The 16,345-nt window shown below is 37.0% G+C and overlaps 3 protein-coding genes across 5 annotated transcripts in view; 1 reads left to right on the forward strand and 2 right to left on the reverse strand.

Annotated features, from left to right (window-relative positions):
• dgo (ankyrin repeat domain containing protein 6 diego) overlaps window positions 1-16,345 on the forward strand; it is a 405,239-nt gene that overhangs the window by 379,692 nt on the left and 9,202 nt on the right. For both annotated transcript variants that reach the window (XM_090383458.1, XM_090383467.1), the window contains exon 10: window positions 2,836-3,027. In XM_090383458.1, the coding sequence (XP_090239584.1) occupies window positions 2,836-3,027 (192 nt within the window). The remainder of the gene's footprint in view (window positions 1-2,835; window positions 3,028-16,345) is intronic.
• Window positions 501-1,100, reverse strand: LOC150091366 (glutamate--cysteine ligase regulatory subunit-like). Its single transcript, XM_090377968.1, is given in 1 exon segment — window positions 501-1,100. A coding segment is annotated over 1 exon segment (600 nt).
• Window positions 2,883-16,345, reverse strand: part of LOC150091367 (protein kinase C-like 3) — a 232,124-nt gene continuing 218,661 nt past the window's right edge. For both annotated transcript variants that reach the window (XM_090383488.1, XM_090383479.1), the window contains one exon: window positions 2,883-2,974. The gene's annotated coding sequence lies outside the window, so the exon portion shown is untranslated. The remainder of the gene's footprint in view (window positions 2,975-16,345) is intronic.

Genomic DNA, 16,345 nt, shown 5'->3' on the forward strand with positions numbered 1-16,345 from the left:
GGGCAAAAAACAGTCTTTCTCTTACAAAGAATGACTTCAGTTCTGAAAATGCAGCATCTGGATGTTTTGGAAACTGGTGCCTGTGAGCAAAATGACTGAAATGTTTATGACTTTAAATGGATTGAAGAAACTAAGTGCTCGTAGGAATTCATCACTTCCATCTGGTGCTGAGGATTGAATAAAATTAAGAAAGGATTAGATAAATTGTTACAGTGGAAAAACAGATGTGGGTAGCTTTTATTTATTTAGCTGGAAATATTCTTAGTTCCATTTAATTTCTGGAAATAGTTTATTTTTCTTTTTTTTACACAACAGCAACAGCCAGTGCCTTTGGGGGGTGTGTGTGTGTGCATGCGTGCATGCATACTTTAACGTGTTTATTCTTACAGACTTACAGATTTTGCAATATATATGTATATGCACACATACAGAAAGTGGATAAAATATTCTTAGTTCCATTTAATGGTCCCTTATTTAAAAAAAAAAAAACCCTATTTATTTCAACATGGGCCATTCTGAAGTTTTTGCTGCTCCTTCTTACTTGCACAGAAGATGTAACCCTTATTTTGGATGATACCTCAGCATTTAATCAAAACAGAATATCTTACTATCCATTTGATTTTCCATTCATCAGCTGTTTTGAATGCATGATAAATTTCTAGAATCCTATCTTGTGAGAGAAGAACTTTAGGATCACTATGTGTAAGCAACTGAATATCATTGCCCTTAGCAAAAGCAGTCATCTCCACTGGCATGATACAACAAGATTCCAAGTTAACTTGATTAATTCCAGGTTTTATCTCTGCCCATTGAAAAAGATCCTGAAGCTGACCAGTGTCTAAGTCACTAACTCCTATTGTAACAACTTTATTTTCCTGTACTAAACACTCCATAACTTTCCACAATGACTTAATACCTTCTAAAGTTAGTTTTTCAGATGGTGTAGGTGAGGGGAATGAAACAATTAGTGAATCTATCCAAGTGACTCCTAGATTATTCACCACATGGGCTACTGCTTCATTGAATGCTTCCTCTTCAAATCCATACAGAAATACTGTTAACTTCAGATTCTTTCTGTCATCTTTGTCAACTGTGGTCATATGGTCAATGTTTTTAATTTCAGCAACTTTCCCATCCTCTGCTAATTTTGGGCAAGCTGGATTCACCCGTAATTGCAGTGTTAGTAGCACTGCAATTACGGGTAAAGTTACTAGCACTTTCTATTAACTCTTCAGTGGGAGATTGAGTGGGTTTCCTCTACAGTTCTTTGCAAGTAATTAAATTGCCGGTATCAGCAACAATGATTTTAATATTTTCAGGAAGCATCTCAAAATAGTCTAAAAGGGTAAGTTTATATACATTAATTTACATGTAACCTTGATTAATACGCTAAAACATTACCCCACTCAAGGATATAAAAACAAATATCCTATCATTTATTTCGCCTTGATGATGTGCAAGCTTGCTTTATAATATTATTTATAATTATAAAGCAATTGTTACAAATTATTATATTATATATAATAATTATAATTATATTTATTTATAATATAATATTTATTTATAATTAATACTAATATTAATACAACACAATACAGTGTTTTTATGAAATTAGTACAGTATTACCACCAGGTTTTTTTTTGGCATAGAAAACACTTTTCCTGTTTGCATTATAGCTATTATATATTATTATATGATTACAACCAGAAAAGGGGGGGGGGATTTAAATATATATAATTACATAAATTACAAAAACTCACAAAATACAGCAACCTTGGGACCCAGACCACTACCCAATTCTATAGCAAAATTTTAACAATAGTTTTATCACTTTGTCTATTATTGTATGACCAAAAATAATTTGAATGCTCCTGAATGAATATTTTTTACTGTGGAAGAAGTCTCCCTGCACATATAATAATCAGCTCAGCCATACACAATATATAATACAGATAAGAGCAGCAAGATTAGCTGGGAGCACAAAAGCCTTTCTCATACCAAGAAAGACTTTGTAAAAGAGTTCATAAAATTGCAGAACTGAAGGTCTGCAATATTAAACCATAAACCTGTAGCTCTCATTCCACTATAACTCTCGTGGGTGGGGTTACCAGGAATTCAGTCATGAAAACTGAAATAAAACAAATTCTGAAGATGCAAAAATTAGGAGGAAACATAGTCTAAAGAAGAAAAATCAAGACACTTGTAGGATCTCTGACCACCTGAACATCTGGAGCATTATAGTTTGGAAAATTTCAGCAAGATGTTTAAATGTTCTAGTCTAGTTTCAAAAGGCTTTTCCCAAATGGTATACTTCACGGGAAATATCATGCAGATTGGTCCAGACCTGTATGGTTCATTGATTCCAATTATACAGCAGCCACTATTAAATCTCTTAAAAGATTCAAAGAAGCTGAGTATTTTTGAAGATCCAGACATTGACACAATTTATGATATCTCAAATTACACAGAAGTATTCCCTGGTCAGTAGTACATATGACTATTGCAATCTGTATGTTAGTGAGCAAATATTTAAAATTCATTTAATCAACATGTGGAGTTTATGGCAATCATATTTTATTACTTTCCGAATTGATTTGTGAGGATGCTCTGGAAACTTATGAAAAGAAACAATTATAATCCAATTTAGTTATTAAAGCATTTTATTATTATATATTTGAGAACTGTTCATAGTTTGTACCTTTTAGATTTATTAGATACTCAGAAATGAGCATTTTTAAATCAGGAGATTATTGTAACATTTAGTTTGACTTTTCATTTGAACGGTACATCATCCATACAACATAATAATGACTTTTTTTTAAAATTATTTCTTAGAGTAAACGTGGTCATAAGGTGCACTTCAAAGAGGATATAAAGCAAGACTCAGGTGGTCACTGGAGTCCATATGGTTGTCATATGTTTCCAAACCTTGCTACTTTTCCCTCTCCAAATTTGGACAGCCTACCTCCAGAACCTTTAAAAAAGGGAGAACAGTATTATATAGATTTAGCTGGAAACATCAAGAAGGTATTATATTTTTAAGTATCCACAAACTTAGAAATTTGACCAAAAAATGGAAACTGGGTTGCATTATTTATCATACTGAATGGGCCAAAAATTTATTTGGAAAATTCATTATCTGTATGGCTAGCATAAGATGTTCACTAAGGCCATTTTTACTTAACATTATGCATGCATTTAGTAAAATTTTCAAAGGCTTGTTTCTTTCACAACAGACAAAATTCTTCTACTTGAAGACTTAATTATGTTATATTCAATCAGTATTAATCCGAAATAAAATATACAAAATTGTCAAACTTTGATTTAGTTAGATAAAAGTTTTAAAAAGTTAATTTCTCTTAGTAAAAAAAGTTCTCTGATTTATCAGTTTATTTTTCAGCTTCTCCTCCTGTCTAACTACAGCCACTCCCTGATTTACATAAGAGTTGCATTCCGCAGAACTCTACATAAGTCCGAATTTCCCCCATGCTTGTGCAGCACTCGCAACTGTGCTCACTGAATTGATTGAATCAAAAAATAAATGTTCGACAAACATATAAACAGAATTATTTATTGTATTTATTCAATTTTTTATCTCATGCACAGGAAAAATTACAAAAAAAGAGAGGAGACAGGCATAACATTAGTAAGTTTTACCTCTCAAGCATCACTGCCAGAATCAATGTCTTCAGCTGATAAGTATGCTGCTGTGGAGGTTGAGAGCTGTAGAGATTTAGAAGGGGTTGGCCGCTTAACTTAGCATTAGCATTAGTAGAGGTATTTGATGCAAGAAAGCAAGCTTATGCAGCATCAGCCAAAAAAAAAATAAATAAATAAAAAATAACCACTTCCACTTCACCCCTCTGTTCGTTAGAAATACCTGTCCAGCTGAGCCTTAAACTTATTTAGGCTATCAACTTCCACGACAAGGGATGGAAGTCTGTTCCACCAACCAACCACCCACTGGCTAAAGGCAAATTTCCTCACGTCTATCGTACATCCGTCTTTCCTCAATTTGAATTTATGCCCTCCTAGGTGATTATTCTGAGCAAGAGGAAGAATCCCATCAGCATTGAGCATGCTCAAACCATTCAAGGCTTTATACACCTCTATCAGATCACCTCGCTGGTACCTAGTCTCCAGACACTGTAATTTGCAAAACATAAGCCTTTCTTCTTAAGAGCAACCCTTTGTTCCATTCACTAATCTTGTTGCCCTTCTCTGTACTTGTTCCAGCATCTCTACATCCTTCTTGAAATGAGGCCTCCAGATCTGTATACAGTACTCTAGGTGTGGCCTGACCATTGCCTTATACAAGGGAATAATCACCTCCTTATCCCTGCTAGAAAAATTCCTATATATCATCGACAATACACCATGAGCTACTCTTGCAGCCCATCTGCACTGCTCAGAAAACTTCATATCTGCCTGCACAACCACCCCCAGGTCCCTTTCATTCTCTACCACTGTCAGTGTAGTACCACAGAGTTGATACGTTGCTCTGGGGTTGCTGTTTCCCCCATATGTAGTACTTTACATTTGTCAATGTTAAACTTCATTTGCCACCTCTCAGCCCATCTGCTCAACCTTTCCAGATCTTGTTGCAGTAGCATAGTGTCAGTAGTGTTCTTGACAACCCTGCCAACCTTCGTATCGTCTGCAAACTTGGACATTAAGCTTGATATACCATCAAAAGACTCAACTTACGAAAGAACATATTAATGGATGACTGGACGATGGCTTTTTTCTTTTCATTGTAGATTTCTTTGTAGCAAGCATATCATTCACTCTTCTGTTAACTTTTAAGAATTGTTCGCTGTCAGGATCCATCTTCTCAAACCTCGCCATTGCCAATACAATTTCATAAAATGCCATTGCCTCTCTCTGGTGGTGAAGCGTCTTGGCTCCTCATTTGGTTCATCTTAAGCTTAAGCAGTTTTATTCTTTTGCTATCACTGTCTCCAAGTCAGTAAGTTCTTAGTTAGATAATTCCTTCTCTTCTTCCTCTATTAACTCCTCCATGTCTTTGGCATCAACCTCCAACTGAAGTAGCTCTGCACCTTTACAATCTTATCTGTAATCTCTTCATATCATTCATCTTTTTCAAATCCTTCAAAGCCTTTTATTATATTTTCTTCGTAGGCATATTTTCTTCCATGTGCCATTTAGACAACTTTTAGTAATTTCCACCCAGGCCTTATTAATGTTTGAGATGGCATGGTAAATACTGTAAGATTCCTAAAAGTCTCTTAATGTAAAATTTTTCTCACCGTCTACTGCAGACAATTCCTGAGCAAATGTTGTGCATAAATAGTATGCTTGTAAATTTGAAATAATAACCTGATCCATAGGTTGGATGAGTGAAGTCGTGTTTGGGGGAAGAAATATGATTCACGTTCGAACTGAAATAATCTAGACGCGTAGGATGTCCAGGAGCATTATCTATCTAATAGAAGCAAAATCTTGTAAGGAATGTCATTGTCTTTACAATATTTTTTAACTTTGGGAATGAAGCAGCATTTAAACCAATCCTCAAAGAGAGATATTTTTTATCCATGCTCTCTGGTTCAATTGGAAATGCACAGGTAGTGTGGCATTTATTGATGCCTTAAACGCATGAGGATTTCCAGAATGGTACACAAGCAGTGGTTTTAATCTGTAATCTCTTGCTGCATTAGCCCCAAGCAAGAGCGTGGCACTATCTTTTGAAGCCTTGAAACCTGGCATTTCTTTTCCTCTTTGGCAATGTATGTTTGATTCGGCATTTTTTTCCAATATAGAGCAGTCTTGTCAACGTTAAAAATTTGCTGCACTGAATGGCGTGATAAATATTCATGAATTTTTTTCCAAGCCTTCATCAATAATTTTTTCCAACACATCACAAAATTTCTTTGCAGCTGCGTAATCAGCACTAGTGACTTCACTGCATACTTGCTTTCTTGCATCATGTGCCACTACTACTACACTACTACTACTACTACTACTTTAACATTGTGGAAACCAGCACGATGCTTGAACCTATTAAACCGCCCGTTGCTTGCCAGGAACCTGGCTTGGGGTTCGCTGTACTTATCCTTAATATCTTCATAAATACTTCTTGCTTTTGCTTGATGGCCATTGGACTCAGGGGCACTTGTTGCGAAATCTGATTTTTCATCCATATTATTAATAGCTTTTCCATCTTCGATATAGCCCCTGAATGCTGTTTTGTGATACTGCTGATCTAAGTGCATTGATCCTTTGACGTGTTCTTTTATACATGCACTGTCCCTTAAAACTTTGTCCTGCTTTATACTTTCTAATCATTTTCATCTTCATTTCTAAATCAATTTTCTTTTGTTTCCTGGCACCACTATCACTTGCACTTTCCATTGGTCACTTTCCCTTCACCCTTATTTCTCTCATTATGTACTTAATAAGTAAATAGGAATGAAGAGAAGTTAATGAAAATTTGTTGTTTATATGATTGAAGATTTCATGGAAGGGGAAACACATTTCACTATAATAATGTAAAAACCCACACAACTGCAGTTATCGGGATTAACAGATTGCACTAACAGAAAAGCCCAATAAACCAGAAAGGGGAAATTGTTTTTTTTTTTGTTTTATGGTCGTCACGACCATAAAACAATAAAAACATTTCTGGAGGCCTCCTCCAGAAATGTTCTTTAGAAAAATATCACAAAAGCATTCAAAATTGATTCTTACAACAGGAACGTATGATAATGATGAAAGGGTAGTGCAATTTTCATTATAAAAATGACCTTTTGGAGAGATAAATAGCTTAGTTATATAGCAACAATTTTCCACTTCCAAGGACTTGGAATGAATTACAAAAAAAAAAAAAAAAAAAAAAAAAAAACACACACACACACACACACAATGTGTTATTGGATTCACATTATGTTATTTTCACAATACCTCCGTTTATCCCAACAGATGCAAAATATGTTTTCATATTTTCAATATTTTTTTCAGTTTGCTGTGGCTGGCAAAAACTGCATAAGTCAGGAAGTTCTTGTATTTAGTTAGAAAGGAGGAGAAACTGAAATATAAACATTGCCCAATTTCTGCCTTGCCTGGTGTGAAGATAAACTTAACTGCATATAATTTAAAGTCCATTTTTGGCCTTATCACAGAATCATGCAGTTGATCCAGAAACATCATCTATAACAATGAGTTATTTACATCATTACACATTATTCTAGATATGGAGTAATGCATGATTGAATACAAAAATAAACACATTATTGGAACATGGCTTGGTCACCCACACAGCAGCTTAAATTTTCTGGATTTATTGAATGACTGCTTTGTAAAGCAGCATATTAGCATTAGTTGAGGCACACGATGCAAAAAAGGAAGCTTATGCAGCATCAGCCAAAAAAAACACTTCCCATTTCACCCATCCATTAACTCAAGATGCCTGTCCAGCTCAGCCCTAAATTTATTTAAGCTATCAACTTCCTGCTGGCTAAAGGCAAATTTCTACACATTTATCTGCAAATGACTTTCCTCAATTTGAATCTATCTGTCTTGACCAGCACTTCAAACTCATCACTTTATTAACTATACTTCTACCATTGATGTACATTCAGATATACATGCACCTGTTCCTACTCTTAGTTACCATAACACAGCCCATGTATTTACTAGTTCCACTATGACTCCCAGCACCTTGCTTTCCAGGCTGCTGCTCATTCTAAATGAAGCAGTGCAATGAAGAATCACTTTTGCCTCTGCCTGTGGCCACCGTCAATCTTTTAGTCTCTGTATCCCTACCGAAGCTAGCTGTTTTCTGACCCACCTAACATTGCCTCTATAAGTAAATATTGCCTCTATAAGTATCAGTAAATATTCTTGCACCTGTTAACAAGCACAGACCACGCTGAAAAAAATTCTACCCCCATGAGCCTTGCACAATCTCTCCAGGGCTGAATTGATTGACAAAGCTCTTATTATATACCAGCGGTGGGCAAATGCGGCTCTCAGAGCTGCGTGCGGCTCCCATTGAAAATTAAAAATTTTTTTTTTTATTTCAGAACTTTTTTCACTGAATCTTGTTAAATTAACTAAGTAACTAATATTTTGTTATACAGATTTTATGTTGTGTTTATTTTTTTTTATGTCTAGATATTTTGCTATTTTTATTTTGATTATAAATAAATCCGCGCGTATTTACACTGCTGGTGCCATCAGCGGACTTGTGCAACACTAAACCGGGAGTGGGTAGAAAATGTGACCAAACCTCCCATCAGAGTTTCAATTTCAGACTTTGGAATTAAATTTATATTTTTTGATTGTATATTCTTGTTCGTATTTTCTTGTTCGAAAATACGAACAAGAAAATAGAATCTTTCAAGAAGAATGGGTAGAAAATTTTGCTTTTATTGACAATAATGGAAAGTCATTGTGTCTTATTTATAAAGTTATAATTGCAAACTACAAAGTAAGCAATTTACATCGACATTACGAAGTAAGTCATCCCCACTTTTCAACTCAATATCCACTCAATTCAAGATTGCGAACAGAGAAACTTAAGTCCTTGCAATCTGGTCTTCATAAGCAACAAGGACTCTTGTCTTCTTTTAGTCGCGAAGATGACAGAGCAAACGAAGCTAGTTTTTTGATAGCTTGGAATATTGCTCGTGCCAAACGTCCGTCCATATGGAGAAGCTGAATTTATTAAAAGAAACGTGGAAGAAGTGGTTAAGGTTTTGGATCCAGATAATACAAAACTGCATGATTTGATCGCACAGGTTTCTATGTCACGCCGTACAACTGAGCGTCGTATTGGTGCAATTAGTAAAAATGTTGAAAATAGTTTGATGTACAATTTTTCAGTCTACGAGTCTACAGACATTCAGGATGTTCCACAATTGGCCGTTTTTGTCCGCTATGTATCTGCAGACGTAAATGTGAAGGAAAAAATGTTAGACCTAGTAGCTCTTATCGAAACTCGCGGTATTGATGTTAGAAGTGCGCTTGATGAAGTAATGAACAGGTTTGAATTGCCTCGTGATAAACTTGTAAGTGTTGCGACTGACGGAGTGCCTGCAATGATAAGGAAAAACCAAGGTCTCATTGGTCTTTTAAACAACAATCCTAAAATTCCACGTTTCTTACCTCTTCACTGCATAATTCACCGCGAGCATCTCATAGCGAAGTACTTCAAATACGAAAATGTGTGGAAGATTGTTTTGCAGATTGTGAATTTAATTAGAACAAATGCCAAAACACATCATCAATTTAAGAACTTTTTAGAAGAGTTGCAAGTGAATGATGAAACAGAATAATTGCCCAGTGACTTATCCCTATGGTGTGTTGTAAGATGGCTGTCAACTTACAATGTTTTGAGCCGTTTTGTGGAACTCCTAAATCCTATCATAACATTTACAAAAGAAAAAGGAAAAAAATACCCAGAATTAGAAAATGAAACTTGGCTTTCTGACTTAATGTTCCTTACAGACATTAAGAACATTTGCTTACAAGGAAAGGAAAAAAATTATTATTGATTTGTCACAAACTGTATTTAGTTTTGAAGCTAAACTTCAGCTTTTTGTGTACGATCTTAAGAACAAAATATTTAATCATTTTCCACGAGTAAAAGCAAATATAATTAATACCAAAAAAGAAAAGTTAGACGAATACAAAGAAAAATTGGAAGAATTGCAAGCAGATTTCAAACATAGGTTTGAAGATTTGAAAAGTTTGAAATCTACATTTGCATATTTTGTGAACCCATTTATTTGTGATATTATTGAAGATGGATTTCCAATTTCTGAAATAATACTTGTTGAAAAAGCAGCTGGGGAATTGGAGTTATTAGAGATGAAAGAGGATCAGGTATTGCAAATGCAGCACAAATCTACTTCTATAATTGAATTTTGGAAACTCGTGCCAGAATCAAAATATCCACCTTTAAAGAAAGCTGCTTGCCATCTAATTTCAATTTTTGGTACAACATATTGCTGTGAATCTTTGTACTCCACAATGAAGTTCGTGAAGTTGAAATATCGTTCACAGTTGACCAATCATCATCTCACTGAATTGCTGCGAATGGCTTTAACAAATTTTATGCCAAATTTAAAAGATTTGACCAAAGGTCTTCATTAAATGTTATACTTTTTATAAATGCATTTTTATTATATTTTATTTTTATTATTAAAATTTTGAAATAATTATTTTGTATTTTCTTTCTCTTAATTATATTTTCTTATATATGTATACTTTACATAGCACTTAAGACTTGTGTAGAATATGTAATCATATTAATTAAATTAAATTTGAATTTGTGTATTTAATACTATGTAACTATGGTATGGCTCTTTATAATATATGAAAAACCGGAATGCGGCTCTCGTTGACCTCATGTGTGCCCACCCCTGTTATATACTCATCATATTTAACGGTCAATTCTGCTAAACAGGAAAGATAGGAAAGGAGGCAGTCTTAATCTGCCAGAGACAACAGCTCTCTCTCTTATATAATCTTGGGCATATCCTGGTAGCGATTTTGAGGCAGTCCTTGGCTACTATCTAGTCTGTGGAATCCAGTTGCTAGTATGCACAGTCTATTTAACCCCACCTGTTACAGATCAGTGCATTATTAACTTCTCTGCCTGGCTCCTGGCATCAAAGCTCCTTGATAGGTTAATTTTGGATTTGTCAAATCACAACCCCTGGGGCTCACATCTAGTGGGTATGGGTTTGACACACCCAGGGTCCTGAGCTGGTTATCATCATTCTTCTCTTTCCTGGTGATTCCCTTCTATTTCTCTCTCTCTCTCTCTCTCTCTCTCTCTCTCTCTCTCTCTCTCTCTCTGGGTGGTTCAGAAATTATATTTTGGGTGGTGCAGCATAAGCCTCAGGCTTCCTTGCTCCATATGGCTAATAATAATAATAACAGTATCCATGGCATCTTTGTACCATCCTCTTGTGGAGAAGCCACACTACAAAGAATTTTTTCCAGCCATGGCAGTGTACAAGCTGTAATCAGCTCTAATTGGACATTTACCTCCGGCCACAGGTCAATTGAAGCATCTCTGATCCTCGTGGCAAAAGAATGCTGTAATCAAGCGATCCTGATTCAAAAGATCAGGAAGGCTGTCTATGATCCAAAATACTTAAAAATTGAAACATCAATTGACCTGTTTAGGCTCTCCCTCTGGAAAGCTCTTAGTAAAATTAATACTGAGGAGGCAGCATTTTGGCTTCAGGGATGACAGTCATTCATTGCAAAAGTGGCCATGTCAAGAGTATGTGTCATCTGCCTATGCTCAAAGCCATGGTGATCCAACACCCTTATGCACCAATTTAAGGAAAAGCAATGACTACATGCTCAATTCAAGAGGCTACCTTCAGAGAGATCATACTCGGCTTATTCACTAGCCTGAAGCAACTTCCAGAAATCAAAGAAGCAGACAATCGACAAGTTCATGGAGAAGAGGATAGCCTGTGGACACCGAGCCTGGTCAACCAATCAGATCGGGTTACCACAATCATTAGACCTGGCCAAATGGAGCTATCACATAACTTGATTCTTCAAAACAGACAGTGAAGCGGCAAATTTCCCCTGGAACAGTATACACTATGATTTAACTAACCTCACTAAAGCGTTGCTATGTGAAGAGTTAATCAAGGTCATCAACACCCTAGTCAATAATAAAACGATGGGAAGTGATTCTATTCACACCCTTTGTCTAAAAATCACCGCCTGTTTTATCAGCAAGAAGCTGACAGAGCTGTAAAACAGAATCCCACAACAGGGAGTCATCCCAGTCACTTGGCTGAATTCGGTGGTGGGAATCAAAAATTTTAAAAACCAGTTCTCAATCACCTTATTGCGCATTATAGCCATAGTTGCTAATGCGCCAAAAAAAAACCCAAACAAACATCAATCACCTTACTCCCCCCTTTTCAAGGTAAAAAAGAAAAACCAAACATAGACCAAAAGCAGCGTAGCTCGCATGCCATTCGGTGTGAAATGGCGTTTAGGGAATTATTCGGCAAACTCGGGAAATTCTAGGGACAGGTTCATGCGAACCGGCTGAATTACAGAGTTGTCCCAATTCCAAAAGTGCAAAACCCCAACTCAAACTATGGACTACAGGCTAATTTATACTTCCTCACCTCTTCTCAAATGTCTAGAGAAGTGCATTTTCAAAACGGTTGCCAATCAGATCCTCTCTCAGCAACCTCAGCGTGCACACACACTATGCACTCTCACAAAGATAACCAATAACACGTCTACAGGCTCTAAACTTGAAAACCCTTCAGGCCTGGGAACAATTCATGTATTAAGAATTTGCAGATAAAGGAACCACTAGGTGGCAGTGATCACAGTGTAACGATGTGGGATTTACTTAAAGATTTAATTACCATCAGGGGTAAAGGAAAGGGTTTTTGCTTCCGTAAAGGTGAGTATAGTGGTCTCAGACAGTTTTTAAATTCTGTACAGTGGGATCAACTGACGATGTTACCAACAGTAAATTCTAAGTGCGAAGCATTCAAGGAATTATTCGTGGAAGCTACTAAAAGTTTCATACCTATTAAGAAATATTGTTCAAGGTTTAGGCCTAAATGGTTATCTAATGAACTAATGAGACTCGTAATAGAGAAGAAAAATGCATGGGATGCATATAAATTATCAAGCGACTCAGAAGCCTATGGCAGATATAAGCTAGTCTGTAATCAGGTCACAAAGGAGGTTAGGCAGGCGAAGGCAGATTACGAGAAATCTTTGGCAAAAGATGCTAAGAAAAACAGCAAGGATTTCTTTACTTATATAAACTCTAAAAGGAAGGGGATGAATCTGATTGGTCCACTTGACATTGATGGTTCGACTGTTGATGATCCTGCTCAGATAGCAAACAAACTGAATGAGTATTTTGCATCTACGTTCACACATGACGAATTATTAAGGTTTGAAAATGGCAGAAGGTTATCAAATTGTAGAAGGGTGCTTAATGATTTTGTAATAACTGAGAGCAAAGTGGAGGAGAAATTGTTGAAGTTAAACATAAGAAAAGCACCTGGGGTGGATGGGATCTATCCAGTTATATTAAAGGAGGCAGCAAAGCAACTAAGCAAACCCTTAGCCATAATTATGAGAGCGTCCTTGGACTCAGGGGAGGTTCCCACGGACTGGAGATGTGCAAATGTATCCCCAATTCACAAAGGGGGATCGAAGGGTGTCACGAGTAATTACAGACCAGTTAGTTTAACTTCTGTTCCTGGAAAATTAATGGAGGCACTGGTTAAAGAAGCACTCCAGGATCATCTAGACAAGACTGCAGCAATAATTCAGACACAGCATGGGTTTGTTAAGGGAAGGTCTTGTCTGACAAATTTGATAGGATATTATGATGTGGTTACAAAGGAACTGGATGCAAAAAATAATTTTGATATCATATATTTGGATTTCAGGAAATCTTTTGACACTGTTGCGCATGGAAGACTATTATACAAATTGGAGCAGAATGGTATTAAGCGTAAGTTGCTACAATGGATAAAAGGATGGTTAAGTGGGAGAAGACAGAGGGTGGTAATCAATGGGTGCTGCTCTTCTTGGACTAATGTTATTAGTGGAGTCCCACAGGGTTCGGTGTTAAGTCCACTGTTGTTTTGTATATTTATCAATGATATTGATGAAGGTATATCAGGCTTAATGTCGAATTTTGCAGATGATACAAAGGTTGGCGGGGTTGTTAATGACAGTAATGGCAGGGTGCTCTGCAACAGGATCTAGATAATTTGGGCAGATGGGCTAAGAAGTGGCAACTGAAGTTTAACCTTGACAAATGCAAAGTACTGCATATGGGTAGAAGTAACCCCAGAGAAATGTACCAACTGTGTGGTACTACACTTAAGGTGGTAGAAAATGAAAAAGACCTGGGAGTAATTGTGCAGTCAGATATGAAGTTTTCTTAGCAATGCAGACAGGCTGCCAGGGCAGGTCATGGGGTTTTGTCAATGATATATAGGAATTTTGCTAGCGGGGAAAAGGAGGTGTTATCCCTCTGTATAAGGCAATGGTCAGGCCACGCCTTGAGTGCTGTGTACAGGTCTGGAGACCTCATTTTAGGAAGGATGTAGATTTACTTGAGCGTGTACAGAGAAGGGCAACAAGATTGGTGAGGGGAATGAAGGGATCCTCTTACCAAGAGAGGCTTAAGTTCTGCAAATTGCAGTGGCTGGAGACTAGGCACCTGCATGGTGATCTGATTGAGGTCTATAAGGCCTTGAATGGGTTGAGCACGCTGAATTCTGATGGGATCCTTCCACTGGTTCAGATTACGAACCTAAGGGGGCATAAATTCAAATTAAGAAAAGATGTGCAGAAATTTGCCTTTAGCCAGAGGGTGGTTAATTGCTGGAACAAACTTCCATCTGTTGTGGAAGTTGATAGGTTGAATAAATTTAAGGAGGAATTGGACAGGCATTTGGAGGGAATGGTGTGATTTTTTTTTTTTTTTTTGGCTGATGCTGCATAAGCTCATACACTTGCTTTCTTGCATCAAATGCCACTGCTACTACTACTACAAGGCTCTGTTTTTCATGCTGTCTTCCTGGATCTGAAAGCTGCTTTTGACTGAGTACAGATTAATCCTTTCGTGTATCCCCCTGGAGAACTACTACTACGTTTTCACAGGTAATGTTGCTAAGCTCCTCAGAAGTCTACTCACTAAGAGATTTGTCATCTTTCAGCAAGGGAATCGCAGAATTCACCAAGCAGGTGGAAGTCGGCATACCCCAAGGTGGATGTTTGTTGGCAATGCTATTTTCGGCAGTATTTCTACCATTAATGAATGAGATACCTGCATTTATGGCCTACGCCGATGATATTGTATGCTATCTATCAAGCCCTGCTAACATCAAAATCTGTTACCCTCAACAAATATTTGTCCTCCTTCTATAATACGGCACCTTTTTTGGGCTAAAACTAAACCCAGAAAAATCATCAAAGTATATCATCTTCTCACTGAGAGGACAAGCAGACCTTGATCCAGCAGTCTCTCTGGAGCCCTCTATTGCAGGCCATCTCCTTGTCACTGCTCATTCAGTTAAATTCGTAGGGGTGATAATGGACGAAAATCAGACTTATTATCCAGCAACTGCACTCAAAGGTGCTAAAGGCCTTCTGGGGCATGAAACTCGATCTCTATAGATTGCATAATAAAGAAACAGTCAGAAAATTTCTCTTCTACTACTTCAGCTCAATCATCTGTTATGGTATTGAAGTCTGGTCCGCAGCTCCTTTGTCCAGCCTGAAGACACTCTGGGGTGTAGAATTCTGGGTTTTCAAGTGGACCAACAATTGAGCTCACCCTCCCTATAATGACATGAAGATCAGTTATGCTCTATAAAAATCTAAGCTACACCCCAGCCCAACACTTGGCATATGCATGGAAGCTCACAATGGCACTCAATCTCTGCTCTGCAGTTCACGACTTTATCAACATCTGGGAATGTCTGGGCTGGAAAATCCAGGGTAGAGCTCTCAGAAACCCTCCTGTGCTCTGCTCAAACCTGCAGAAGCTCTCAACCTTCAAGCAGCACTTTCCCAATAGCATCATCGATGCACTGAGCTCTGCCGACATTGATTTTTATCTGTGGTCCAGTGTTTCGGCCATCCAATGGCAGAGTAGAGACATAACAAGGAAAAGCAATTCTATTAATCCAATTATCAGCAGTTACTCTTCATTACATTAAGAATCTCCAGATAAAGGAACCACTAGGTGGCAGTGAATATAATATATACTGATATGGACCCTATTTAAAAATATAACTACTAAGGGTAAAGAAAGGGATTTTGATTTTTGAAAAGGCTACTGCAGTGGCCTTAGACAGTTCTTTAAATGCTTTTCAGTGGCACCAACTGAAAAGTATTCGGGGAACTACTAATTTTTTTATTCAAGGTTTAGACCTAAATGGATGTCAGGTGAACAGATGAGACTAGGAGAGAAGAAAAATGCATCAGCTAATTATCAATTATCAGGGAACAATGAAACCAACAGTATGTATAAACTGGTCTGAAATCAAGTCATTAAGGGTGTTATGGGCTAAAGAAGGTTATGAGACGTCTTTACCTAAGAAGGCAAAGAATTCTTTACTTATGTTAACACTAAAATAAAAGGAGTGTATTACATTGGCCCATAGAAATGAATTGTATAACTATTGATGCTCCTTTTCAGGTTGCTGACAAACTAAATATTTTGCATCTACATTCACCTACGAAGAAGTTTTTTGGGATGGGAATAACAGAAGTACACCAAGTTATAACTGAGAGCAAAGTGGAAGAGAAATTGTTGAAGCTAAAAGTAAAGTTGCACTTGGGGCTGATG

Source organism: Mastigoproctus giganteus, chromosome 1 (assembly GCF_048544385.1).
Source record: "Mastigoproctus giganteus isolate SK-2022 chromosome 1, ASM4854438v1, whole genome shotgun sequence".
Lineage (NCBI taxonomy): Eukaryota > Metazoa > Arthropoda > Arachnida > Uropygi > Thelyphonidae > Mastigoproctus > Mastigoproctus giganteus.